Below are 26,269 nucleotides of genomic sequence, written 5' to 3'. Positions count from 1 at the left end.
CCCCCCTGATTTTGGGGTGCCCCCCAGGGGTGGATGAGTGCTCCCTGTTCGCTCTGCCGGGGGGGGCTCTGTGTCACTTTGGGGGTGTCACTGTCACTTTGGGGGTGTCCCTGTGACTTTGGGGGTGTCTCTGGGATTTTGGGGGGGTCTCTGGGATTTTGGGGTGTCCCCCTGATTTTGGGGTGCCCCCCAGGGGTGGACGAGTGCTCCCTGTTCGCTCTGCCGGGGGGGGCTCTGTGTCACTTTGGGGGTGTCAATGTCACTTTGGGGGGGTCCCTGTCACTTTGGGGGGGTCCCTGTGACTTTGGGGGTTTCTCTGGGATTTTGGGGGGGTCTCTGGGATTTTGGGGTGTCATTGGAATTTTGGGGTGCCCCCCAGGGGTGGATGAGTGCTCCCTGTTGGCTCTGCCGGGGGGGGCTCTGTGTCACTTTGGGGGGGTCCCTGTGACTTTGGGGTGCCCCCCTGATTTTGGGGTGTCTCTGGGATTTTGGGGGTCCCCCCTGTGATTTTTGGGGTGTCACTGTCACTTTGGGGGTGTCACTGTCACTTTGGGGGTCCCCCTGTGATTTTGGGGGTGTCTCTGTGATTTTGGGGTGTCACTGTCACTTTTGGGGTGTCACTGTCACTTTGGGGGTGTCACTGTCACTTTGGGAGTGTCTCTGTCACTTTTGGGGTGTCACTGTCACTTTTGGGGGTGCCATTGTCACTTTTGGGGTGTCACTGTCACTTTGGGGGGGTCCCTGTGACTTTGGGGGGGTCCCTGTGACTCTGGGGGTGTCTCTGGGATTTTGGGGTGCCCCCCTGATTTTGGGGTGCCCCCCAGGGGTGGATGAGTGCTCCCTGTTCGCTCTGCCGGGGGGGGCTCTGTGTCACTTTGGGGGTGTCACTGTCATTTTGGGGGTGTCACTGTCACTTTGGGGTATCTCTGTGATTTTGGGGGTCCCCCCGTGATTTTTGGGGTCCCCCTGTGATTTTTGGGGTCCCCTGTGATTTTTGGGGTCCCCCCGTGATTTTGGGGTCCCCTGTGATTTTTGGGGTCCCCCCTGTGATTTTAGGGGTGTCATTGTCACTTTTGGGGTGTCATTGTCACTTTTGGGGTGTCTCTGTCACTTTGGGGTGTCACTGTCACTTTGGGGTCCCCCCTGTGATTTTGGGGGTGTCTCTCTGATTTTGGGGGTGTCACTGTGATTTTGGGGGTGTCTCTGTGATTTTTGGGGTCCCCCTGTGATTTTGGGGTGTCACTGTCACTTTGGGGGTCCCCCTGTGATTTTGGGGGTGTCATTGTCACTTTGGGGGTGTCACTGTCACTTTGGGGGTGTCCCTGTCACTTTGGGGGTGTCTCTGTCACTTTGGGGGGGTCCCTGTGACTCTGTGGGTCCCCCCATAATTTCGGGGTGCCCCCCCATAATTTTGGGGTGCCCCCCTGATTTTGGGGTGCCCCCCAGGGGTGGATGAGTGCTCCCTGTTCGCCCCCGCGCTCTGCCGGGGGGGGCTCTGTGTCACTTTGGGGGTGTCATTGTCACTTTGGGGGGTCCCTGTGACTTTGGGGGTTTCTCTGGGATTTTGGGGGGGTCTCTGGGATTTTGGGGTGCCCCCCTGATTTTGGGGTGCCCCCCAGGGGTGGATGAGTGCTCCCTGTTCGCTCTGCCGGGGGGGGCTCTGTGTCACTTTGGGGGGGTCCCTGTGACTTTGGGGGGGTCCCTGTGACTTTGGGGGTTTCTCTGGGATTTTGGGGGGGTCTCTGGGATTTTGGGGTGCCCCCCCTGATTTTGGGGTGCCCCCCAGGGGTGGACGAGTGCTCCCTGTTCGCCCCCGCGCTCTGTCGGGGGGGGCTCTGTCTGGACTCCCCCTCCGCCTTCAGCTGTTTCTGCCCCAGCGGGTTTTACTTCCACCCGGAGCGGCTGCAGTGCGAGGGTGAGATACGCACCTGCCAGGACCTGCGGGCCGGCTGGGGCCTGCCAGGACCTGCCAGGACCTGGCTGTGTCCGTCTGTACCTGTCTGTGTCCGTTTGTACCTGCCAGGACCTGTCTGTGTCCGTCTGGGTCTGTCTGTTCTGTCTGTACCTGCCAGGACCTGTCTGTACCTGCCAGGACCTGGCTGTGTCTGTTTGTTCTGTCTGTACCTGCCAGGACCTCTCTGTACCTGCCAGGACCTGGCTGTGTCTGTCTGTGTCTGTCTGTACCTGTCTGTACCTGCCAGGACCTGCAGGGACCTGCCGGGACCTGTCAGGACCTGCCAGGACCTGGCTGTGTCTGTCTGTACCTGCCAGGACCTGCGGGGCCGGCAGGGACCTGCCAGGACCTGGCTGTGTCTGTTTGTTCCGTCTGTACCTGCCAGGACCTGTCTGTGACCGTCTGTGTCTGTCTGTGTCCGTCTGTACCTGCCAGGACCTGGCTGTGTCTGGCTGTGTCTCTCTGTACCTGCCAGGACCTGCCAGGACCTGGCTGTGTCCGTCTGTGTCCATCTGTGTCTGTCTGTTCTGTCTGTACCTGCCAGGACCTGTCTGTGTCTCTCTGTACCTGCCAGGACCTGCCGGGACCTGCCAGGACCTGGCTGTGCCTCTCTGTACCTGTCTATTTCTCTGTACCTGCCAGGACCTGCCTGTGTCCGTCTGTACCTATCTGTGTTTTTCTGTACCTGCCAGGACCTGTCTGTACCTGCCAGGACCTGTCTGTGTCTTTCTGTACCTGCCAGGACCTGGCTGTGTCTGTCTGTGTCTCTCTGTTCCGTCTGTACCTGCCAGGACCTGCCAGGACCTGTCTGCGTCTGTCTCTCTCTGTCTGTACCTGCCAGGACCTGGCTGTGTCTCTCTGTACCTACCAGGACCTGCCGGGACCTGCCAGGACCTGCGGGGCCGGCAGGGACCTGACAGGACCTGTCTGTGTCTGTCAGTACCTGCCAGGACCTGCGGGGCCTCCAGGGACCTGCCAGGACCTGGTTGTGTCCGTCTGTACCTGTCTGTGTGCGTCTGTACCTGCCAGGACCTCTCTGTACCTGCCAGGACCTGTCTGTGTCTGTTTGTTCTGTCTGTACCTGCCAGGACCTGCGGGGACCTGGCTGTGTCTGTTTGTTCCGTCTGTACCTGCCAGGACCTGGCTGTGTCTGTCTGTACCTGCCAGGACCTGTCTGTGTCTGTCTGTGTCTGTCTGTACCTGCCAGGACCTGTCTGTGTCTGTCTGTGTCTGTCTGTACCTGCCAGGACCTGTCTGTGTCTGTCTGTGTCTGTCTGTACCTGCCAGGACCTGTCTGTGTCTGTCTGTGTCTGTCTGTACCTGCCAGGACCTGTCTGTGTCTGTCTGTGTCTGTCTGTACCTGCCAGGACCTGTCTGTGTCTGTCTGTGTCTGTCTGTACCTGCCAGGACCTGTCTGTGTCTGTCTGTGTCTGTCTGTACCTGCCAGGACCTGTCTGTGTCTGTCTGTGTCTGTCTGTACCTGCCAGGACCTGTCTGTGTCTGTCTAAAATCACCTTAAACCCCAAAATCCTCCTGAACCGCCCCTAAATTCCCCAAAATCCCCCCAAATCCCCCCTTAAACTGCCCCAAATTCCCCAAATAATGCCCCAAATTTCCCCAAAAATGCCCCAAATCCCCCCCAAATCCCCCCAAACCGCCCCAAATCCCACTAATCTCCCCTAAAACCGCTGCAAATCCCCCCCATATCACCCCAAATCCCCCCTAATCCCCCCGAAATCCCCCCAAACCCCCCCAAAATCCTCCCAAATTCCCCCATATCTCCCCAAATCCCCCCAAATCCCCCCAAATCCCCCCCAACCCCCATAAATCCTCCCCATATCTCCCCAAATCCCCCCCAAACCCCCAAATCCCCCCAAAAATGCCCCAGATCCCCTTTCAATCTCCCCAAACCCGCCCCAAACCTCCCCAAATCCCCCTTTAAACTGCCCCAAATTCCCCCAAAAATGCCCCAAATCCCCCCAGATCCCCCCTCAAATCCCCCCCACACCCCCCAAATCCCCCCTAAATTCACCAAATCCCCCCCAAATCCCACCCCAAATCCCCCTGAAACCACACCCAAATACCCCATTAAACTGCCCCAAATTCGCCAAAAAATGTCCCAAATCCCCCCAAATCTCCCCAAATCCCTCCTTAAACTGCCCGAAATTCCCCCAAAACTGCTCCAACTCCCCCCAAATCCCCCCCAAACACCCCAAAACCCCCAAAATCCCCCCAAACCCCCCAAAATCCCCCCAAATTCCCCCAAATCCCCCCTTAAACAGCCCAAAATTCCCCAAAAATGCCCCAAATCCACCCTTAAACTGCCCCAAACCCCCCCAAACCCCCCCCAAACCCCCAAAACCCCCCCCCAAATCCCCCCAAATCTCCCCAAACCCCCCCTTAAACAGCCCCAATTCCCTCCCAAACCCCCCATATCCCCCCAAATCCCCCCCAAAATTCCCCCAAATCCCCCCCAAATCCCCCTAAACCCCCCCAAACCCCCCCAAATCCCCCCAAATCCCCCCTTAAACCGCTCGAAACCCCCCCAAACCCCCCCAAATCCCCAAATTTCCCCCCCAAATCCCCCCAGACCCCCCCAAACCCCCCAAATCCCTCCTTAAACTGCCCCAAATCCCCCCTTAAACTGCCCCAAATTCCTCAAATTATGCCCCAACCCCCCCCCAAATCCCCCCTAAATTCCTCAAATCCCCCCCAAAACCCCCCAAATCACTCCAAACCCCCCTTAAACCACCCAAAAAATGCCCCAAATCCTCCCCAAACCCCCCAAACCCCCCCCAAATACCCCCTTAAACTGCCCCAAACCCCCCAAATCCCACCCCAAATGCCCCCCAAATCCCCCCCAAACCCCCATAAATCCTCCCCATATCTCCCCAAATCCCCCCCAAACCCCTCAAATTCCCCCAAAAAATGCCCCAAATCCCCCCAAATACCCCCCCAAATCCACCCTTAAACTGCCCGAACCCCCCCAAAAATGCCCCAAATCCCCCCCAAATCGCCCCCAAACCCCCCAAATCCCCCCTTAAACCACCCCAAATCCCTCCAAACCCCCCCCAAACCCCCCCAAACCCCCCACCCCCCCTTTAAACTGCCCCAAACCCCCCCAAACCCCCCCAAATACACCCATAAACTGCCCCAAATCCCCCCCAAATCCCCCCCAATTCCCCCTTAAATTCCCCCAAATCCCCCCAAATCCTTCCTTAACCCCCCCCAAATCCCCCCCAAATCCCCCAAATCCCCTCCAGGACCCCCCAAATCCCCCCCAAATCATCCCTAAATCCCCCCCAAACCCCCCCCAAATCCCCCCTAAACCCCCCCAACTCCCCCCCAAACTGCCCCAAACCACCCCCAAACCCACCCCAACCCCCCCGATATCTCCCAAAATCCCCCCCAAATCCCCCCCAAACCCCCCAAAACCTCCCTAAATTCCCTCCAAATACCCCCAAATCACCCCCAAATCCCCCCTTAAACTGCCCCAAATTCCCCAAATAATGCCCCAAAACCCCCCCAAACCCCCTCAAAACCCCCTAAACCCCACCCCAAACTCCCCCCAAATCCTCCCCAAACCCCCCCCAAACCGCCCCAAATCCCCCCCAAAACCACCCCAAAATCCCTTAAATTCTCCAAATCCCCCCTTAAACCGCCCCAAATTCCCCCAAACCCCCCCCAAATCCACCCCAAACTCCCTTAAATTCTCCAAATCCCCCCATAAATCCCCCCCATATCCCCCCAAATCCCCCCAAATCCCCCCAACCCCCCCCAAACTTCCCCAATTCCCCCCCAAACTTCCCCCAAACTCCCCCAGATCCCCCCCAAACCCCCCCTTAAACCGCCCCAAATCCTCCCCAAATCCCCCCTTAAACTGCCCCAAATTCCCCAAAAACTGCCCCAACCCCCCCCCCAACTCCCCCCAAACCCCCCCAAACCCCCCAAATTTCCCCCCAGACAACGACGAGTGCTCGGGGGAGGCGGCGCCGTGCCCGGGGGGGCTCTGCGAGAACACGCTGGGCTCCTTCCTCTGCTCCTGCCCCCCCCCGCTCCGCCTCGACCCCTCCCAGCGCCGCTGCCTCGGCAACGACTCCGACCCCGGTGGGTTTTGGGGGGCTCGGGGGGGTCCCCGATACCGAGGGGGGTGGGGGGGAGACAAATTTGGGGGGGTTTTGGGGGCTTTTGGGGGATATAAAGGGGTCAGGAGGGGTTTTGGGGGGTCCGGGGGGGTCCCCGAGATCGGGGGGAGTGAGGGGAGATCGGTTTGGGGGGGTTTGGGGGGGGTTTGGGGGGGATTTGGGGGGATTTGGGGGGCTTTGGGGGGGCTTTTGGGGGATTTGGGGATTTTTGGGGGGCTTGGGGGGGGGTTTGGGGGTGAAAAGGGGTTAGGAAGGGTTTTGGGGGGGTCAGGAGGGGTTTTAGGGGGCTTAGGAGAGGATTTGAGGGGATTTTGGGGAGTTTTGGGGGGATTTTGGGGGGTTTTGGGTGGGTTTGGGGGGATTTGGGGGGTTTGGGGGAAATTTTGGGGGGCTTTTGGGGGATTTGGGGATTTTTTGGGGGGGTGTAAAGGGGATTTTGGGGGGTGTAATGGGGTTAAAAGGGGATTTGGGGGGGCTATAAAGGGGTTAGGAGGGGATTTGGGGGGCCCGGGGGGGTCCCCGAGATCGGGGGGGGAGGGGAGCCAAATTTGGGGGGGTTTGGGGGGGTTTGGGGGGATTTGGGGGGTTTTGGGGGAGTTAGGAGGGGATTTGGGGGGGATTTGGGGCAGTTTATGGTGGTATTTGGGGGGGTATAAAGGGGTTGGGAGGGGATTTGGGGGGGCTATAAAGGGGTCAGGAGCGGTTTTTGGGGGGCCCGGGGGGGTCCCCGAGATCGGGGGGGGTGAGGGGAGCCAAATTTGGGGGGGTTTGGGGGGGGGTTGGGGAGTGTAAGGGGTTAAAATGGGGATTTGGGGGGGTCAGGAGGGGTTTTGGGGGGTTTAGAGGGGATTTTGGGGGAGTTAGGAGGGGATTTGGGGGTCCGGGGGGTCCCCGAGATTGGGGGGGGGGGGGGAGCTAAATTTGGGGGGGTTGGGGGGGATTTGGGGGGGTTTTGGGGGGGATATGGGGGATTTTTGGGGTTTTTGGGGGGGGGTTGGGGGGATTTGGGGGGCTATAAAGGGGTTAAAAGGGGATTTGGGGGGTGTTTGGGGGGATTTTGGGGGGCCCGGGGGGGGTCCCCGATATCGGAGGGGGTGAGGGAAGATCGGGTTGGGGGGGTTTGGGGGGGGTTTGGGGGGATTTGGGGGGTTTGGAGGGGATTTTGGGATTTTTTGGGGGGGTTTTGGGGGGATTTGGGGGGCTGTAAAGGGGTTGAGAGGGGGTTTGGGGGGGTTAGGAGGGGGTTTGGGGGGATTTGGGGGGGTTAGGAGGGGTTTTGGGGGGCTTAAGAGAGGATTTGGGGGGGTTAGGAGGGGTTTTAGGGGGTTTGGGGGGGATTTTGGGGGTGTAAAGGGGGATTTGGGGGGGTTCAGGGGGAATTTGGGGGTGTAAAGGGGTTAAAAGGGGATTTGGGGGGATTTTGGGGGGGTTTTGGGGGGTGTAAAGGGGTTAAAAGGGGATTGGGGGGGCTATAAAGGGGTAAGGAGGGGTTTTGGGGGGCCCGAGGGGTCCCCGTGTCGTGTAGGGTGAGGGGTCCCTGATTTGGGGTGATTTAGAGGGGATTTGGGGGGGTTAGGAGGGGTTTTGGGGGGGTTAGGAGGGGATTTGGGGGGTGTAAAGGGGTTTGGGGGGGTTTTGGGGGGTGTAATGGGGTTAAAAGGGGATTTGGGGGGGCTAGGCGAGGTTTTGGGGGGTTAGGATGAGTTTTATGGGGATTAGGACAGATTTTGGGGGGGTTAGGAGGGTTTTTGGGGAGTATAATGGGGTTAGGAGGGGATTTGGGGGGGCTATAAAGGGGTTAGGAGGGGATTTGGGGTGGTTTAGAGGGGGTTTGGGGGGCTATAAAGGGGTTGGGAGGGGTTCTGGGGGGGGCTATAAAGGGGTCAGGAGGGGTTTTGGGAGATTTCGAGGGGATTTTGGGGTGGTTTAGAGGGGTTTTAGGGGGGGTAGGAGGGGTTTTGGGGGGCTTAGGAGGGGTTTTGGGGGGTGTAATGGGGTTAGGACGAGTTTTGGGGGGCTATAAAGGGGTCAGGAGGTGTTTTGTGGGGGTCAGGAAGGGTTTTGGGGGGCTATAAAGGGGTTAGGAGGGGATTTTGGGGGATTAGGATGGGTTTGGGGGAGTTACGAGAGGATTTGGGGGGTTCAGGGGGGTTTTGGGGAGTGTAAAGGGGTTAAAAGGGGATTTTGGGGGGCTATAAAGGGGTTAGGAGGGGATTTTGGGGGGCTTAAGAGAGGATTTGGGGGGGTTAGGAGGGGACTTGGGGGGGATTTGGGGGGGTTTTGGGGGGCTTCAGAGGGGGTTTGGGGGCTTAGGATGAGTATTGGGGGGTTAGGAGAAGTTTTTGGGGGGTCAGGAGGGGATTTGGGGGGGGTTAGGAGGGGATTTGGTGGGTTAGGAGGGGTTTTGGGGGGTATAAAGGGGTTGGGAGGGGGTTTGGGGGGGTCAGGAGGGGTTTTGGGGGGCTCGGGGGGGTCCCCGAGATTGGGGGGGGGAGGGGAGCCAAATTTGGGGGGGTTTGAGGGGGTTTGGGGGATTTGGGGGGGATATGGGGGATTTGGGGATTTTTTGGGGGGGTGTAATGGGGTTAGGAGGGGTTTTGGGGGGGTTAGGAGGGATTTTGGGGGGGTTCAGAGGGGATTTGGGAGGATTGAGAGGAGTTTTGGGGGGATTCAGAGGGGATTTGGGGGGTATAATGGGGTTAGGAGGGTATTTGGGGGGGCTATAAAGGGGTTAAAAGGGGATTTGGGGGGCTCAGGAGGGGGTTTGGGGGGTTAGGACGGGATTTGGGGGGTGTAAATGGGTTTGGAGGGGATTTGGGGGGGGTTAGAAGGGGTTTTGGGGGGCTCGGGGGGTCCCCGATATCGGGGGGGGGGGAGGGGAGCTAAATTTGGGGGGGTTTGGGGGGGATTTGGGGCGGTTTTGGGGGAGATATGGGGGATTTTTGGGTTTTTTGGGGGGGGTTTGGGGGGATTTGGGGGGTTGTAAAGGGGTTGAGAGGGGGTTTGGGGGGGTTAGGAGGGGGTTTGGGGGGATTTGGGGGGGTTAGGAGGGGTTTTGGGGGGCTTAAGAGAGGATTTGGGGGGCCTTAGAAGGGGACTTGGGGGGTCCGGGGGGTCCCCGAGATCGGGGGGGGTGAGGAGAGACAAATTTGGGGGGGGTTGGGGGGGGTTTGGGGGGTTAGGAGGGGTTTTAGGGGGGATTTTGGGGGGTGTAAAGGGGTTAAAAGGGGATTTTGGGGGGGTCAGGAGGGGTTTTGGGGGCCCGGGGGGGTCCCCGATACCGGGGGGGGGGGAGGGGAGACAAATTTGGGGGGGTTTGGGGGGGGGTTGGGGGGTTAAAAGGGGATTTGGGGGGATTTTGGGGGGCTTTTGGGGGATTTGGGGATTTTTTGGGGGGTGGGGTTGGGGGGTTTTGGGGAGTCAGGAGGGGTTTTGGGGGGATTTTGGGATTTTTTGGGGGGGTTTTGGGGAGTCAGGAGGGGTTTTGGGGGGATTTTGGGATATTTTGGGGGGGTTTTGGGGGGTTAGGATGAGTTTTGGGGGGGTCAGGAGGGGTTTTGGGGGGGTTAGGAGGGGATTTGGAGGGCCCGGGGGGGTCCCCGAGATCGGGGGGGGGAGGGGAGCCAAATTTGGGGGGGGGTTGGGGGGGGTTGGGGGGGGTTTGGGGATTTTTTGGGGGGTGTAAAGGGGATTTTGGGGGTCTATAAAGGGGTCAGGAGGGGTTTTGGGGGGGCTATAAAGGGGTTAGGAGAGGATTTGGGGGGGTATAAAGGGGATTTTGGGGGGTTAGGAGGGGTTTTGGGGGGGTTAGGAGGGGATTTGGGGGGTCAGGAGGGGGTTTGGGGGGTGTCAAGGGGTCAGGAGGGGATTTGGGGGGGTCAGGAGGGGTTTTTGGGGGGATTAGGAGGGGATTTGGGGGGGGTTAGGAGGGATTTTGGGGGGTTAGGATGGGGTTTTGGGGGGATTTTGGGGGGCTATAAAGGGGTTATGAGGGGTTTTGGGGTTCGGGCCCCCCCAAATGAAGCCCCCTCCCCAAATTCCGCCCCCAGAGGGGTCAGTGCCCATTTCTGTCAGTTCTCACCTCAACTTTTGGGGTTTTTGGGGTTACCCGGCGTCCCCATTAACGGCGATTTTTGGGGTTCCACATAACGGGGATGAATTTTTGGGGTTCGGGCCCCCCCAAACGAAGCCCCCTCCCCAAATTCCGCCCCCCAGAGGGGTCAGTGCCCATTTATGTCAGACCCCACTGAGGTCATCTGGAGCTTTTGGGGTTTCTTGGGGCTCCAAATTACGGCGATTTTTGGGGTTCTCCATAACGGGGGTGAATTTTTGGGGTTCGGGCCCCCCAAATGAAGCCCCCTCCCCAAATTCTCGCCCCTCACAGTGTTCAGTCCCCATTTCTGGCAGACCTCACCTGAACTTTTGGGGTTTTTGGGGTTACCCGATGTCCCCAATAACGGCGATTTTTGGGGTTCCTCGTCACGGGGATGAATTTTTGGGGTTCGGCCCCCCCCAAATGAAGACCCCTCCCCAAATTCCGCCCCACAGAGGGGTCAGCGCCCATTTCTTTCAGACCTCACCTGAACTTTTGGGGTCTCCTGAGGTTTTTGGGGTTACCTGATGTCCCCAATTATGGCGATTTTTGGGGTTCCCCGTCACGGGGCTGAATTTTTGGGGTTCGGGCCCCCCAAATGAAGACCCCTCCCCAAATTCTGCCCCTCAGAGGGGTCAGTGCCCATTTCTGTCAGACCTCACTGAGATTTTGGGGTTTTTGGGGTTACCTGATGCCCCAATTCTGGCGATTTTTGGGGTTCCCCATACGGGGATGAATTTTTGGGGTTCGGGCCCCCCCAAACGAAGCCCCCTCCCCAAATTTTCACCCCCCAGAGGGGTCAGTGCCCATTTCTTTCAGACCTCAATGAGATTTTGGGGCCACCTGGAGCTTTTGGGGTTTCTTGGGGTTCCCATTAACGGCGATTTTTGGGGTTCCCCATAACGGGGCTGAATTTTTGGGGTTCGGGCCCCCCCAAATGAAGACCCCTCCCCAAATTCTGCCCCCCCAGAGGGGTCAGTGCCCATTTCTGGCAGTTCTCACCTGAACTTTTGGGGTCATCTGAGGTTTTTGGGGTTACCTGATGCCCAAATTATGGCGATTTTTGGGGTTCCCCATAACGGGGGTGAATTTTTGGGGTTCGGGCCCCCCCAAATGAAGACCCCTCCCCAAATTCCGCCCCCCAAAGGGGTCAGTCCCCATTTCTGTCAGACCTCACCTGAACTTTTGGGGTTTTTGGGGTTACCTGATGTCCCCAAATTATGGCGATTTTTGGGGTTCCCCATAACGGGGCTGAATTTTTGGGGTTCGGCCCCCCCCAGATGAAGCCCCCTCCCCAAATTCCGCCCGCAGAGGGGTCAGTGCCCATTTCTTCCAATCCTCACTCAGGTTTTGGGGTCTCCTGGGGTTTTTGGGGTTACCTGATGCCCAAATTAACGGCGATTTTTGGGGTTTTCCATAACGGGGCTGAATTTTTGGGGTTCGGCCCCCCCAAATGAAGCCCCCTCCCCAAATTCCGCCCCCCAGAGGGGTCAGTGCCCATTTCTGGCAGACCTCACTGAGGTCACCTCGAGCTTTTGGGGTCACCGGGTGTCCCAAATTATGGCGATTTTTGGGGTTCCCCATAACGGGGATGAATTTTTGGGGTTCGGGCCCCCCCAAATGAAGCCCCCTCCCCAAATTCTGGCCCCCCAGAGGGGTCGGTGCCCATTTCTGTCAGTTCTCACCTCAACTTTTAGGGTTTTTGGGGTCACCTAATGCCCCAAATTATGGCGATTTTTGGGGTTCCCCATAACGGGGCTGAATTTTTGGGGTTCGGGCCCCCCCAAATGAAGACCCCTCCCCAAATTCTCACCCCCCAGAGGGGTCATTCCCCATTTCTTTCAGACTTCACCTAAACTTTTGGGGTCAAATGGGGCAATTGGGACTTTTGGGCGTCCCCATTAACGGCGATTTTTGGGGTTCTCCATAACGGGGGTGAATTTTTGGGGTTCGGGCCCCCCCAAATGAAGCCCCCTCCCCAAATTCCGCCCGCAGAGGGGTCTCTGGCCGTGTGCTGGCAGGAGGTGGGGCCGGATTTGGTGTGCGGACGGCCCCGGAGGGCGGCCCCGGTCACCTACACCGAGTGCTGCTGCCGCTTCGGGCAGGGCTGGGGCATGGAGTGCGCGCTCTGCCCCGCCCCCCACTCCGGTGAGACCCCTCCCCAAATTCGGGACCCCCAAATTCTGCCCCCGGGACCCCCAAATCCAACCCCGAACCCCGGCGGGGTGGGGGAAGGGCGGGAAGGAACGTGGGACTGGGACCAGTAAAGGAACTGGGAGCACTGGGAGCACTGGGAGGGGATGGGGACCCCTCCCACACTCTGGAGAGACCCCTCCCCAAATTCCAGCCCCGGGACCCCCCCCAAATCCGCCCCCGGCACCCCCAAATTCGGCCCCGGGACCCCCAAATCCAACCCCGAACTGGGCTGGGCACACTGGGACTGGGACCAGTAAGGGAACTGGGAGCACTGGGAGCACTGGGAGCACTGGGATGGGGACCCCTCCCCCACTCTGGAGAGACCCCTCCCCAAATTCCAGCCCTGGGACCCCCCCCAATTTCCAGCCCCGGGACCCCCCCCAAATCCGGCCCCGGGACCCCCAAATCCAGCCCCGAACTGGACTGGGACCAGTAAAGGAACTGGGAGCACTGGGAGGGGATGGGGACCCCCAAATGGGTACAGCGGGACCCCCACCCAAATTCGGGACCCCCCCCCAAATTCCAGCCCCGGGACCCCCCCCCAATTCGGACCCGGGACCCCCAAATCCAACCCCGAACCCGGGGAGTGAACTGGGAGTGGGACCAGTAAAGGAACTGGGAGCACTGGGAGGGGATGGGGACCCCTCCCCCACTCCGGTGAGACCCCTCCCCAAATTCGGGACCCCTCCCCAAATTTCAGCCGTGGGACCCCCCCCAAATTCGGCCCCGACCCCCCAAATCCAACCCCGAACTGGGCTGGGCACATTGGGACTGGGACCAGTAAGGGAACTGGGAGCACTGGGAGGGGATAGGAGGGGGTTCAAAGGGTGGGGGACCCCCAAAATGGGCACAGCCGGACCCCCCACCCAAATTCGGGACCCCTCCCCCAATTTCCAGCCCCGGGACCCCCCAAATTCTGCCCCGGGACCCCCCAAATCCGACTCCGAACTCCGGCGGGGCGGGGGAAGGGCTGGAAGGAGCGTGGGAGTGGGACCAGTAAAGGAACTGGGAGCACTGGGAGGGGATGGGGACCCCTCCCCCACTCTGGTGAGACCCCCGACCCAAATTCGGGACCCCCCCCGATTTCCAGCCCCGGGACCCCCCAAATTCACTGCCGGGACCCCCAAATTCTGCCCCGGGACCCCCCAAATCCATCCCCAAACTGGGCTGGGCACATTGGGACTGGGACCAGTAAAGGAACTGGGAGCACTGGGAGGGGGTGGGGACCCCACCCCCCACTCCGGTGAGACCCCTCCCCAAATTCCGGACCCCCCCCCCAAATTCCAGCCCCGGGACCCCCCCAAATCCGGCCCCGGGACCCCCAAATCCAACCCCGAACTCGGGGAGTGAACTGGGACTGGGACCAGTAAAGGAACTGGGAGCACTGGGAGGGGATGGGAGGGGGGTCAAAGGGTGGGGGACCCCCAAAATGGGCACAGCGAGACCCCTCCCCAAATTCGGGACCCCCCAAATTCTGCCCCCGGACCCCCAAAACCCGGTCCTGAACACGGGGGGCGATCTGGGACTGGGACCAGTAAAGGAACTGGGAGCACTGGGAGCACTGGGAGCACTGGGAGGGGATGGGGACCCCTCCCCCACTCTGGTGAGACCCCTCCCCAAATTCCAGCCCAGGGACCCCCCCCAAATTCGGCCCCGGGACCCCCAAATCCGACCCCGAACATGGGGAGCGAACTGGGACTGGGACCAGTAAAGGAACTGGGAGCACTGGGAGGGGATTGGGACCCCCGAAATGGGCACAGCGGGACCCCTCCCCCACTTCGGTGAGACCCCTCCCCAAATTCCAGCCCCGGGACCCCCCCCAAATCCGGCCCTGGGACCCCCAAATTCGGCCCCGGGACCCCCAAATCCAACCCCGAACCCGGGGAGTGAACTGGGACTGGGACCAGTAAAGGAACTGGGAGCACTGGGAGCACTGGGAGCACTGGGAGGGGATGGGGACCCCTCCCCCACTCCGGTGAGACCCCCCCCCAAATTCGGGACCCCCCAAATTCTGCCCCCGGACCCCCCAAATCCAGCCCCAAACTGGGCTGGGCACACTGGGACTGGGACCAGTAAAGGAACTGGGAGCACTGGGAGCACTGGGAGGGGATGGGGACCCCCAAATGGGCACAGCCGGACCCCTCCCCCCACTCCGGTGGGACCCCTCCCCAAATTCCAGCCCCGGGACCCCCCCCAAATTCGGCCCCGGGACCCCCCCCAAATTCGGCCCCGGGACCCCCAAATCCAACCCCGAACACGGGGAGGGGACTGGGACTGGGACCAGTAAAGGAACTGGGAGCACTGGGAGGGGATGGGAGGGGGTTCAAAGGGTGGGGGACCGACCCTCCCTGAACACCAAAAACCCCCCAAAAAAACCCCAAAAAAACCCCCAAAATCCCCCAAAAACCCCCCAAAAACCCCCAAAAAAACCCCAAAACACCCCAAAAACGTCCCAAAAATCCCAAACACCCCCAAAGACTCTCTAAAAACCCCCCAAAACTCTCCAAAATCCCCCAAAACCCCCCCAAAACCCCCAAAAAAACCCCCAAACCCCCCCAAAAACCCCAAAAAACCCCAAAAAACTCCAAAACCCCCCAAACCGCCCCCAAAAAAACCCCCAAACCCCCCCAAAAACCCCCCAAAATCCCCCCAAACCCCCCGAAAAATCCCCCCAAAAATTCCCCCAAAAATCGCCCCAAACATCCCCAAAAAAAATCAAAAAAATTCCCCAAATTCCTCCAAAACTTCCCCCCAAAATCCCACCAAAAATCCCAAATCCCCCCAAAACCCCCCAAAAAGCCCCAAAAAGCCCCCAAAAAACCCCCCAAACCCCCCCTCAAAAACGCCCCAAAAAACCCCCCAACCCCCCCCCAAAAAACTCCAAAACCCCCCAAAAAAACCCCAAAAATCCCAACCCCCCCCAAAAACCCCCCAAAAAACTCCAAAACCCCCCAAAAATCCGCCAAAAATCCCCCAAAAATTCCTCAAAAATCCCCCAAACCCCCCAAAAAATCCCGAAAAATTCCCAAAACCCCCCCGAAAAAACCCCCCAAAACCCACCAAAAAACTCCCAAAAATCCCCCCAAAAACCCCCCAAAACCCTCCAAAAATCCCCCAAACACCCCCAAAAACCCCCCAAAACTCTCCCAAAAATTCGCAAAAAATTCCCAAAAATCCCAAAAAATCCCCAAATCCCCCCAAAATCCGCCCCAACCCCCCCCAAAATCCCCCCGAAAATCCCAAAATCTCCCCAAAGTCCTCAAACCCCCCCAAATCCCCCCAAAAAAACCCCCCAAAAACCCCCCAAAACCCCCAAACCCCCCCAAAAACTCCCAAATCCCCCCCAAAAACCCCCCAAATCCCCCCAAAAAAAACCCCAAAAAACTCCAAAACACCCCAAAAATCGCCCCAAAAATCCCCAAAAAAATCAAAAGAAATCCCAAAATTCCTCCAAAACTTCCCCCAAAATCCCCCCAAAAATCCCGAAAAATCCCCAAAACCCCCCAAAACCCCCCAAAACCCCCCAAAAAACCCCCCAAAAGTCCCCCAAAAATCCCCCAAACCCCCAAAAAAACCCCCAAAAAAACCCCCAAAACCCCCCAAAAAACCCCCAAAAATCATCTAAACCCCCCCAAAAAATCCCCAAAACCCCCCCAAAACCCCTAAAAAAACCCCAAAAAAAACCCAAAACACCCCAAAAATCGCCCCAAAAATCCCCAAAAAAATAAAAAAAATTCCCAAAATTCCTCCAAAACTTCCCCCAAAATCCCCCCAAAAATCCCAAATCCCCCCAAAACCCCCCAAAAACCCCAAAAAACCCCAAACCCCCCTCAAAACCCCCAAAAAAAGCCCCCAAACCCCCCCAAATCCCCCTAAAACCCCCCAAAAACCCCCCAAATCCCCCCAGCCCCCCCAAAAAATCCCCAAAAAATCCCAAAAACCCCCCAACCCCCCCCAAAAACCCCCGAAACCCCCCCAAAAAAAGCCCCAAAAATCCTCCAAAATCCCCCAAACCCCCCCAAAACCCCCAAAACCCCCCAAAACCCCCCCAAAAACTCCAAAAAAGCCCCAATACCACCCAAAAAAACCCAAAAAACCCTCCAAAAAACCCCCAAAACCCCCCCAAAAATCCCCCAAACACCCCAAAAATCTCCCCAAAAATCCCCCAAAAAATCAAAAGAAATCCCAAAATTCCTCCAAAACTTCCCCCAAAATCCCCCCAAAAAACCCAAATCTCCCCAAAAACCCCCCAACCCCCCCCCAAAAAACCCCCAAAAAATCCCGAAAAATCCCCCAAAACCCCCCAAAACTCCCCGAAAAAACTCCCCAAAACCCCCCAAAATCCCCCCAAAAATCCCAAATCCCCCCAAAAAATCCCGAAAAATCCCCAAAACCCCCCAAAACCCCCCCCAAAACTCTCCAAAATCCCCTGAAACCCCCCAAAAAATCCCGAAAAATCCCCAAAAACCCCCTAAAAATTCCCAAAACAGCCCAAAAAAAACCTAAAAAAACAAAAAAAAAAACCCCAAAAATACCCCCAAAAAACCCCCAAAAACCCCAACCCCCCCCCCAAAAAAACCCCAAAAATCCCCCAAATCCCCCCAAACCCCCCAAAAACCCCAAACCCCTCCTAAAACCCCCCCAAAAAACCCCAAACCCCCCCCCAACCTCCCGCCCCCTCCCCAAATTTCGGGGTGCCCCCCCCTTACCCCCCATTTTTCCCCCCCCACAGAAGACTTCGATCTCCTCTGCGCCCCCCTGGGACCCCCAAACTTCGCCCCCGCGCCCCTCCCCCACCCCTACGACCCCTCCCCCCATTTCCCCCCTCCCCCCCCCCTCCCTTACGGGGGTCCCCCCCCCCGAATTTTTTGGGGGTCTCCCCCTCCCCCCCCCCCCAATTTTGGGGGGGTCGCGGGGTGGGGTTACGACCCCCGAGGGGGGGGTGGGGGAGGGGTGGGGACCCCTCCCCTTTATGCCGCCCCTCCCCCACCCCCCCCAAATTTTGGGGATTTTGGGGATTTTGGGGATTTTTTGGGGGATTTTGGGGATTTTGGGGGGGGTGGGGGAGGGGTGGGGGGGTCCCCCCCACTTTTTGCCGCCCCTCCCCCACCCCCCCTGAATTTTGGGGACCCCCGGGGGAGGGGACCCCGATTTGAGCCCCCCGAGACCCCCCCGGACCCCCAAAGGCACCGCGGGACCCCCGAGGAGGAGGAGGAGGAGGAGGAAGGTGAGGGGGGAGGGGATTTGGGGGGATTTGGGGGGATTTGGGGGGGATTTGGGGGATTTTTTTTTGATTTTTGGGGGGGTTTGGGGGGATTTGGGGTGGATTTGGGGGGGATTTGGGGGGATTTGGGGGGTTTTGGGGGGATTTGGGGGGATTTGGGGGAGATTTGGGGGGATTTGGGAGTTTTGGGAGTTTTGGGGGGGATTTGGGGGATTTGGGGGGTTTTGGGGGGATTTTTGGGCATTTTGGGGAATTTTTTTGGGATTTTTTTTGGGATTTTTGGGGGGGTTTGGGGGGGATTTGGGGGGATTTTGGGGGGATATTTGGGGGGATTTTGGGGATTTTTGGGGGGATTTTGGGGTGATTTGGGGGGGATTTGGGGGGATTTTGGGGATTTTTGGGGGGATTTTGGGGGGATTTGGGGATTTTTGGGAGTTTGGGGGGGTTTTGGGGCATTTGGGGATTTTTGGGAGGTTTGGGGATTTTTTGGGATTTTTGGGGGGATTCTGGGGGGTTTTGGGAATTTTGGGGGGATTTGGGGGGATTTGGGTATTTTGGGAATTTTTTCTGGATTTTTGGGGGGATTTTGGGGGGGGGTTGGAGGATTTTCGGGGGATTTGGGGGGATTTGGGGGGATTTTGGGAGGTTTGGGATTTTTTTTGGGATTTTTGGGGGGGTTTTGGGGGGATTTTGGGGTTTCTCGGGTTGGATTTTTTTTTGGGGTATTTTTTGGGGGTCCCTGACGCCCCCTCCCCAATTTAGGAGCTCCTGGAACAGGGAGAAGAGAATTAATTTGAATTTTTTTGATTAATTTGAATTTTTGGGGGTTTTTAGGGGGGTTTTATCGAGTTTTGGGTGTTTTTTCCCAATTTTTTTGGGGGTTTTTTGGGGATTTTTTTTTTTTGGGGTATATTTTGGGGGTCCCTGACGCCCCCTCCCCACTTTAGGGGTGCGGCGGGAGGAGCTCCTGGAGCAGGGAGAGGAGAAATAATTCGAATTTTTGGGGTTTTTTATCGGGTTTTTGGTGGATTTTTTTTCAGTTTTTGGGTTTTTTTTCCAGATTTTGGGGTTTTTGGGTTTTTTTGGGGTTTTTTTCGGGGGTCTCTGAAGCCCCCTCCCCAATTTAGGGGTGCGGGAAGAACTACTGGCAGAGGGGGACGAAAATTAATTTGAATTTTTTGGGTTTTTTTCCTGGTTTTTGGGGTTTTTTTTTTACTTTTTTGGGGTTTTCGGGGTGGGGTTTTTTTTTGGGTTTATTTTCGGGGGTCCCTGACGCCCCCTCCCCAATTTAGGAGCTCCTGGAACAGGGAGAGGAGAAATAATTTGAATTTTTTAGGTTTTTAGGGGTGTTTTTTTTCGGTTTTGGGTGTTTTTTTCCCAATTTTTTGGGTTTTTTTTGGGATTTTTTTTTGGGGTATATTTTGGGGGTCCCTGACGCCCCCTCCCCACTTTAGGGGTGCGGCGGGAGGAATCCTGGAACAGGGAGAGGAGAAATAATTTGAATTTTTTGGGTTTTTTATCATGTTTGGGGTGATTTTTTCCCAATTTTTTGGGTTTCTCGGTGTGGGGTTTTTTTTTGGGGTATTTTTTGGGGGTCCCTGACGCCCCCTCCCCAATTTAGGGGTGCGGCGGGAGGAATTCCTGGAACAGGGAGAGGAGAAATAATTCGATTTTTTTTTCGTTTTTAGGGATTTTTTTAGCGGGTTTTTGGTGGTTTTTTTCCCAATTTTTTTTGGTTTTTCGGGGTGGGGGTTTTTTTTGGGGTATATTTTGGGGGTCCCTGACGCCCCCTCCCCACTTTAGGGGTGCGGCGGGAGGAATCCTGGAACAGGGAGAGGAGAAATAATTCGAATTTTTTTTGGTTTTTTAGCGGTTTTTGGGTGTTTTTTTCCCAATTTTTTGGGTTTTTTTTGGGGATTTTTTTTTGGGGTATTTTTTGGGGGTCCCTGACGCCCCCTCCCCAATTTAGGGGTGCGGCGGGAGGAGCTCCTGGAACAGGGGGAGGAGAAATAATTTGGGTTTATTTTGATGGGAATAATTTGGTTTTTTGGGTGGTTTTTTCCAGTTTTGGGGTTTTTTTTCCAGTTTTTGGGTTTTTTGGGGTTTTTTGGGGTTTTTTTGGGGGGTCCCTGACGCCCCCTCCCCACTTTAGGGGTGCGGCAGGAGGAGCTCCTGGAACAGGGAGAGGAGAATTAATTTGGGTTTATTTTGATGGGAATAATTTGGGTTTTTTGGTGGTTTTTTCCAGTTTTTGGGGTTTTTTTTCCAGTTTTTGGGTTTTTTGGGTTTTTTTGGGTTTTTTTTGGGGGGTCCCTGACGCCCCCTCCCCAATTTAGGAGCTCCTGGAACAGGGGGAGGAGAATTAATTTGGGTTTATTTTGATGGGAATAATTTGGTTTTTTGGGTGGTTTTTTCCAGTTTTTGGGGGTTTTTATTCCAGTTTTTGGGTTTTTGGTTTTTTTTTACAGTTTTTGGGTTTTTTCGGGATTTTTTTTTGGGTTTATTTTTGGGGGTCCCTGACGCCCCCTCCCCACTTTAGGGGTGCGGCGGGAGGAGCTCCTGGAACAGAGGGAGGAGAAATAATTTGAATTTTTTGGGGTTTTTTATCGGGTTTTTGGTGGATTTTTTTTCAGTTTTTGGGTTTTTTTTCCAGTTTTTGGTTTTTTTGGGTTTTTTTGGGTTTTTTCGGGGGTCCCTGAAGCCCCCTCCCCAATTTCGGAGCTCCTGGCACAGGGAGAGGGGAAATAATTCGATTTTTTTTTCGTTTTTAGGGATTTTTTTAGCGGGTTTTGGGTGTTTTTTCCCAATTTTTTTGGGGTTTTTTTGGGGATTTTTTTTTTGGGGGTTTATTTTCGGGGGTCCCTGAAGCCCCCTCCCCAATTTAGGAGCTCCTAGCACAGGGAGAGGAGAAATAATTTGAATTTTTTGGGTTTTTTATCGGGTTTTTGGTGGGGTTTTTTTCCAGTTTTTTGGGTGTTTTTTCCCAATTTTTTGGGTTTTTTTGGGGATTTTTTTTTGGGGTTTATTTTCGGGGGTCCCTGACGCCCCCTCCCCACTTTAGGGGTGCGGCGGGAGGAATCCTGGAACAGGGAGAGGAGAAATAATTTGAATTTTTTAGGTTTTTAGGGGTGTTTTTTTTGGATTTTTGGGGTTTTTTCCCCAATTTTTTTGGGGTTTTTTTTGGGATTTTTTTTGGGGTTTATTTTCGGGGGTCCCTGACGCCCCCTCCCCAATTTAGGGGTGCGGCGGGAGGAGGAATTCCTGGAACAGGGAGAGGACAATTAATTTGAATTTTTTTGGGTTTTTTATCAGATTTTTGGGTGTTTCTTTTCACTTTTTTGGGGGTTTTTTTTGGGGATTTTTTTGGGGTATATTTCGGGGGTCCCTGACGCCCCCTCCCCACTTCAGGGGTGCGGCGGGAGGAGTGCGGGGTGCTCAGCGGCTGCACCCACGGGCGCTGCGTCCGCCGGGGCGACGCTTTTACCTGCGCGTGTGACCGCGGCTTCCAGCTGGACCCCGCCCGGATGGACTGCCGCGGTGAGACCCCTCCCCAAATTCCCGGGACCCCTCCCCAAATTCCCAAAAATCCCCCGGAAAAAACCCCAAAGGGGAGAGACCCGAAATCCCGGAAGAAATCCTCAAAATCATGGAAAAAAAGACCAAAATCCCGGAAAAAATCCGAATTTTGAGAGCTACAAATTACTGGGAAAGCCCAAAAATATCCCCGAGACCCCTCCCCAAATTCCCCGAGACCCCTCCCCAAATTCCTCCAAAAATCCCAAATCTTGAGAGCCCCAAAATCCCGGAAAAAATCCTCAAAATCATGGAAAAAATCTGAATTTTGAGAGCTCCAAACCCCTGGAAAAGCCCAAAAAATCCCCGAGACCCCTCCCCAAATTCCACAGACCCCTCCCCAAATTCCCCCAGACCCCTCCCCAAATTCCCAAAAACCCCCCGGAAAAAATCCCAAATGGGAGAGACCCGAAATCCCGGAAAAAATCCAAATTTTGAGAGCTACAAACTCCTGGAAAAGCCCAAAAAAACCCCCAGACCCCTCCCCAAATTCCCCGAGACCCCTCCCCAAATTCCCAAAAACCCCCCGGAAAAAATCCAAAATGGGAGAGTCCCAAAATCCCGGAAAAAAGCCTCAAAATCCCGGAAAAAAATCCGAATTTTGAGAGCTACAAATTCCTGGAAAAGCCCAAAAAAATCCCCGAGACCCCTCCCCAAATTCCCCGAGACCCCTCCCCAAATTCCCCGAGACCCCTCCCCAAATTCCTCCAAAAATCCAAATCTTGAGAGCCCCAAAATCCCGGAAAAAATCCTCAAAATCACGGAAAAAATCCGAATTTTGAGAGTTTCAAACCTCTGGAAAAGGCAAAAAAATTCCCTGAGACCCCTCCCCAAATTCCCCCAGACCCCTCCCCAAATTCCCCGAGACCCCTCCCCAAATTCCCAAAAATCTCCCGGAAAAAAACCAAAATGGGAGAGACCCGAAATCCCGGAAAAAATCCTCAAAATCCCTGAAAAAAGCCTCAAAATCCCGAAAAAAATCCAAATTTTGAGCGTTCCAAATTAATGGAAGAGCCAAAAAAATTCCCTGAGACCCCTCCCCAAATTCTCCGGGACCCCTCCCCAAATTCCCCGAGACCCCTCCCCAAATTCCCCGAGACCCCTCCCCAAAATCCCCCAGACCCCTCCCCAAATTCCCCAAAATACCCCGGAAAAAATCCCAAATGGGAGAGACCCGAAATCCCGGAAAAAATCCTCAAAATCCCTGAAAAAAAGACTCAAAATCCCGGAAAAAATCTGAATTTTGGGAGTTCCAAAGTCCTGGAAAAGGCAAAAAAAATCCCCGAGACCCCTCCCCAAATTACCCGAGACCCCTCCCCAAATTCCTCCAAAAACCCAAATCTTGAGAGCCCCAAAATCCCGGAAAAAATCCCAAAATGTTGGGAAAAAATCGAAATTTTGAGAGTTCCAAACCCCTGGAAAAGGCAAAAAAATTCCCCGAGACCCCTCCCCAAATTCCCCAGACCCCTCCCCAAATTCCCCAGACCCCTCCCCAAATTCCCAAAAATCCCCCGGAAAAAACCCCAAAGGGGAGAGACCCGAAATCCCGGAAAAAATCCTTAAAAAGGTTAAAAAAATCCGAATTTTGAGAGTTTCAAACATCTGGAAAAGGCAAAATAATTCCCCGAGACCCCTCCCCAAATTCCCCGCGACCCCTCCCCAAATTCCCCCAGACCCCTCCCCAAATTCCCCGAGACCCCTCCCCAAATTCCTCCAAAAATCCAAATCTTGAGAGCCCCAAAATCCTGGAAAAGAGCCCAAAATCCCGGAAAAAAATCCGAATTTTGAGAGTTCCAAATTACTGGAAGAGCCAAAAAAATTCCCCGAGACCCCTCCCCAAATTCCCCGGGACCCCTCCCCAAATTCCCAAAAATCCCCCGGAAAAAATCCTCAAAATCTCGGAAAAATGCCCAAAATTTTGAAAAAAAATCCAAATTTTGAGAGTTCCAAATTACTGGAAGAGCCAAAAAAATCCCCCGAGACCCCTCCCCAAATTCCTCGAGACCCCCTCCCCAAATTCCACAGACCCCTCCCCAAATTCCCAAAAATCCCCCGGAAAAAATCCCAAATGGGAGAGACCCGAAATCCCCGAAAAAATCCTCAAAATCCCGGAAAAAAGACCAAAATGTTGGAAAAAAATCGAAATTTTGAGAGCTTCAAATTGCTGGAGAAGCCCAAAAAAATCCCCGAGACCCCTCCCCAAATTCCCCGAGACCCCTCCCCAAATTCCCAAAAATCCCCGGGAAAAAATCCTCAAAATCCCGAAAAAAAGACCAAAATTCCTGAAAAAAATCTGAATTTTTAGAGTTCCAAACCTCTGGAAAAGCCCAAAAAATCCCCGAGACCCCTCCCCAAATTCCCCCGGACCCCTCCCCAAATTCCCCGGGACCCCTCCCCAAATTCCCAAAAACCCCCCGGAAAAAATCCAAAATGGGAGAGACCCGAAATCCCGGAAAAAATCCTCAAAATACCGGAAAAAAGACCAAAATGTTGAAAAAAAATCCGAATTTTGAAAGTTAAAAATTGCTGGAAGAGCCAAAAAAATTCCCTGAGACCCCTCCCCAAATTCCCCCAGACCCCTCCCCAAATTCCCCCAGACCCCTCCCCAAATTCCCCGGGACCCCTCCCCAAATTCCCAAAAATCCCCCGGAAAAAACCCCAAATGGGAGAGACCCGAAATCCCGGAAAAAATCCTCAAAATCCATGAAAAAAGCCCAAAATGTTGTAAAAAAATCAGAATTTTGAGAGCTCCAAACCCCTGGGAAAGCCCCAAAATTCCTCGAGACCCCTCCCCAAATTCCCCAGACCCCTCCCCAAATTCCCCAGACCCCTCCCCAAATTCCTGAGCCCAAATCTCCCCTTTTAACCCCAAATTTCCCCCTAAAAACCCCAAATTTTCCCCTTTTAACCCCGAATTTTCCCCAAATCCCCCCCTAAAACCCCCAAATTTCCCCCAAATTTCCCCTTTTCACCCCAATTTTTCCCCAAATTTCCCCTTTTCACCCCAAATCCCCCCCCAAATCCCCCCCAAATTTCCCCCTAATCCCCCTTTTTAACCCCAAATCTCCCTCTAAAACCCCCAATTTTCCCCAAATTTTCCCAAAATTTCCCCTTTTCACCCCAATTTTTCCCAAAATTTTGCTTTTTCCCCCCAGACGTGGACGAGTGTTTGGGGGTGCCCCCCCCGTGCGCCCCAATACCCAAATCCGCCCTTTTTTAACCCCAAATCCCCCCAAATTTCCCCCTAAAACCCCCAAGTTTCCCCTTTTCACCCCAAATTTCCCCCGAATTTTCCCTTTTCCCCCTAAATTTCCTGTTTTCACCCCAAATTACCCCCAAATCCCCCCTTTTTACCCCAAATTTTCCCCAAATTTTCCCCTTTCACCCCAAATTCCCCCTTTTCACCCCAAATTTTCCCACTTTTTCCCAAAATTTCCCCTTTTCACCCCAAATTTTCCCAAAATTTCCCCTTTTAAACTCCAAATTTTCCCAAAATTTCCCTTTTTCACCCCCAATTTTCCCAAAATTTCCCTTTTAAACCCCAAATTTTCCCAAAATTTCCCTTTTTCCCCCCAGACGTGGACGAGTGTTTGGGGGTGCCCCCCCCGTGCCGCCCCAATACCCAAATCCCCCCTAAAACCCCCAAATTTCCCCCTAAAAGCCCCCTAAACCCCCCAAATTTCCCCAAAATTTCCCCTTTTAACCCAAATTTTTCCCAAAATTTCCCCTTTTCACCCCAAATTTCCCCTTTTCACCCCAAATTTCCCCTTTCCACCCCAAATTCTCCCAAAATTTCCCCTTTTCACCCCAATTTTTCCCCAAATTTCCCCTTTTCACCCCAAATCCCCCCCAAATTCCCCCAAATTCCCCCTAAAATCCCCAAATCCCCCCTAAATCCCCCAAATTTCCCTCAAATTTTCCCTTTTATCCCCAAATTTCCCCCTTTTCACCCCAAATTTTCCCCCAATCCCCCCCAAATTTCCCCCAAATCTCCCTTTTAACCCCAAATTTTCCCCTTTTCACCCCAAATATCCCCATTTTAACCCCAAAATTACCCCTAAAACCCCCAAATCTCCCCCCCAAATTTCCCGTTTTAACCCCAAATTTTCCCAAAATTCCCCTTTTTCACCCCAAAATTTCGCTTTTCCCCCCAGACGTGGACGAGTGTTTGGGGGTGCCCCCCCCGTGCCGCCCCGGCCGCTGTTTGAACTCGCCCGGATCGTTCCGCTGCCTCTGAAAACATATTTATTTAATCATTTTATATTAATAAAATATATCAAAATTAATTATTTTAATTATTTTTTGGGGTGGGGGTTTATTTCCATTTATTTCCATTTATTTCCATTTATTTCCATTTATTTCCACATTAAAAATTAATGGGGCGCCCCTCCCCCCACCCCAAATTCAGCCTCGTGGGGGGATTTGGGGACCCCTCCCCATATTTATTTAATCATTTTCTATTAATTAAATACATCCAAATTAATTATTTTAATTATTTTTGGGGTGGGGGGGATTAATTTCCATTTATTTTCATTTATTTCCATTTATTTCCGCCCTAAAAATTAATTGGGCGCCCCTCCCCCCACCCCAAATTCAGCCTCGTGGGGGGATTTGGGGACCCCTCCCCATATTTATTTTATTCATTTTCTATTAATTAAATACATCCAAATTAATTATTTTAATTATTTTTTGGGTGGGGGGGATTAATTTCCATTTATTTCCATTTATTTCCATTTATTTCCACCCTAAAAATTAATGGGGCGCCCCTCCCCCCACCCCAAATTCAGCCTCGTGGGGGGATTTGGGGACCCCTCCCCAAATTTTTATTAAATTAAGGTTTTATATTAAAAAATATTAAAAAAATGGAGTTTTGGGTGTTTTTTTTTGGGTTTTTTTGGGGTTTTTTTGGGGTTTTTTCGGTTTTTTTTGGGGTTTTTTGGGGGTTTTTTGGGATTTTTTTGGGGTTTTTTTGGGGTTTTTTGGGGGTTTTTTTGGGGTTTTTTTGGGGTTTTTTTGGGTTTTTTTGGGGTTTTTTGGGGTTTTTTTGGGGTTTTTTTGGGGTTTTTTGGGGGTTTTTTTGGGGT

The 26,269-nt window shown here is 54.5% G+C and overlaps 1 protein-coding gene across 1 annotated transcript in view; it reads left to right on the top strand.

Moving 5' to 3' along the window:
* The window catches only part of LTBP4 (latent transforming growth factor beta binding protein 4), a 92,720-nt gene extending 67,249 nt beyond the window's left edge, over window positions 1–25,471 (top strand). Inside the window, exons 21-27 of the mRNA XM_072920882.1 lie at window positions 1,787–1,915; window positions 5,918–6,061; window positions 12,188–12,340; window positions 17,121–17,374; window positions 17,432–17,615; window positions 21,021–21,149; window positions 25,340–25,471. Of these exons, the coding sequence (XP_072776983.1) occupies window positions 1,787–1,915; window positions 5,918–6,061; window positions 12,188–12,340; window positions 17,121–17,374; window positions 17,432–17,615; window positions 21,021–21,149; window positions 25,340–25,422 (1,076 nt within the window). The 3' untranslated portion in view covers window positions 25,423–25,471. The remainder of the gene's footprint in view (window positions 1–1,786; window positions 1,916–5,917; window positions 6,062–12,187; window positions 12,341–17,120; window positions 17,375–17,431; window positions 17,616–21,020; window positions 21,150–25,339) is intronic.
* Window positions 25,472–26,269: the final 798 nt, after the last annotated feature.

This window comes from Taeniopygia guttata, chromosome 34 (assembly GCF_048771995.1).
Source record: "Taeniopygia guttata chromosome 34, bTaeGut7.mat, whole genome shotgun sequence".
In the NCBI taxonomy this organism is placed as follows: Eukaryota; Metazoa; Chordata; class Aves; order Passeriformes; family Estrildidae; genus Taeniopygia; species Taeniopygia guttata.
The sequence above is the reverse complement of the archived record's forward strand: the minus strand, read 5'-3'. Positions and strand labels throughout refer to the sequence as shown.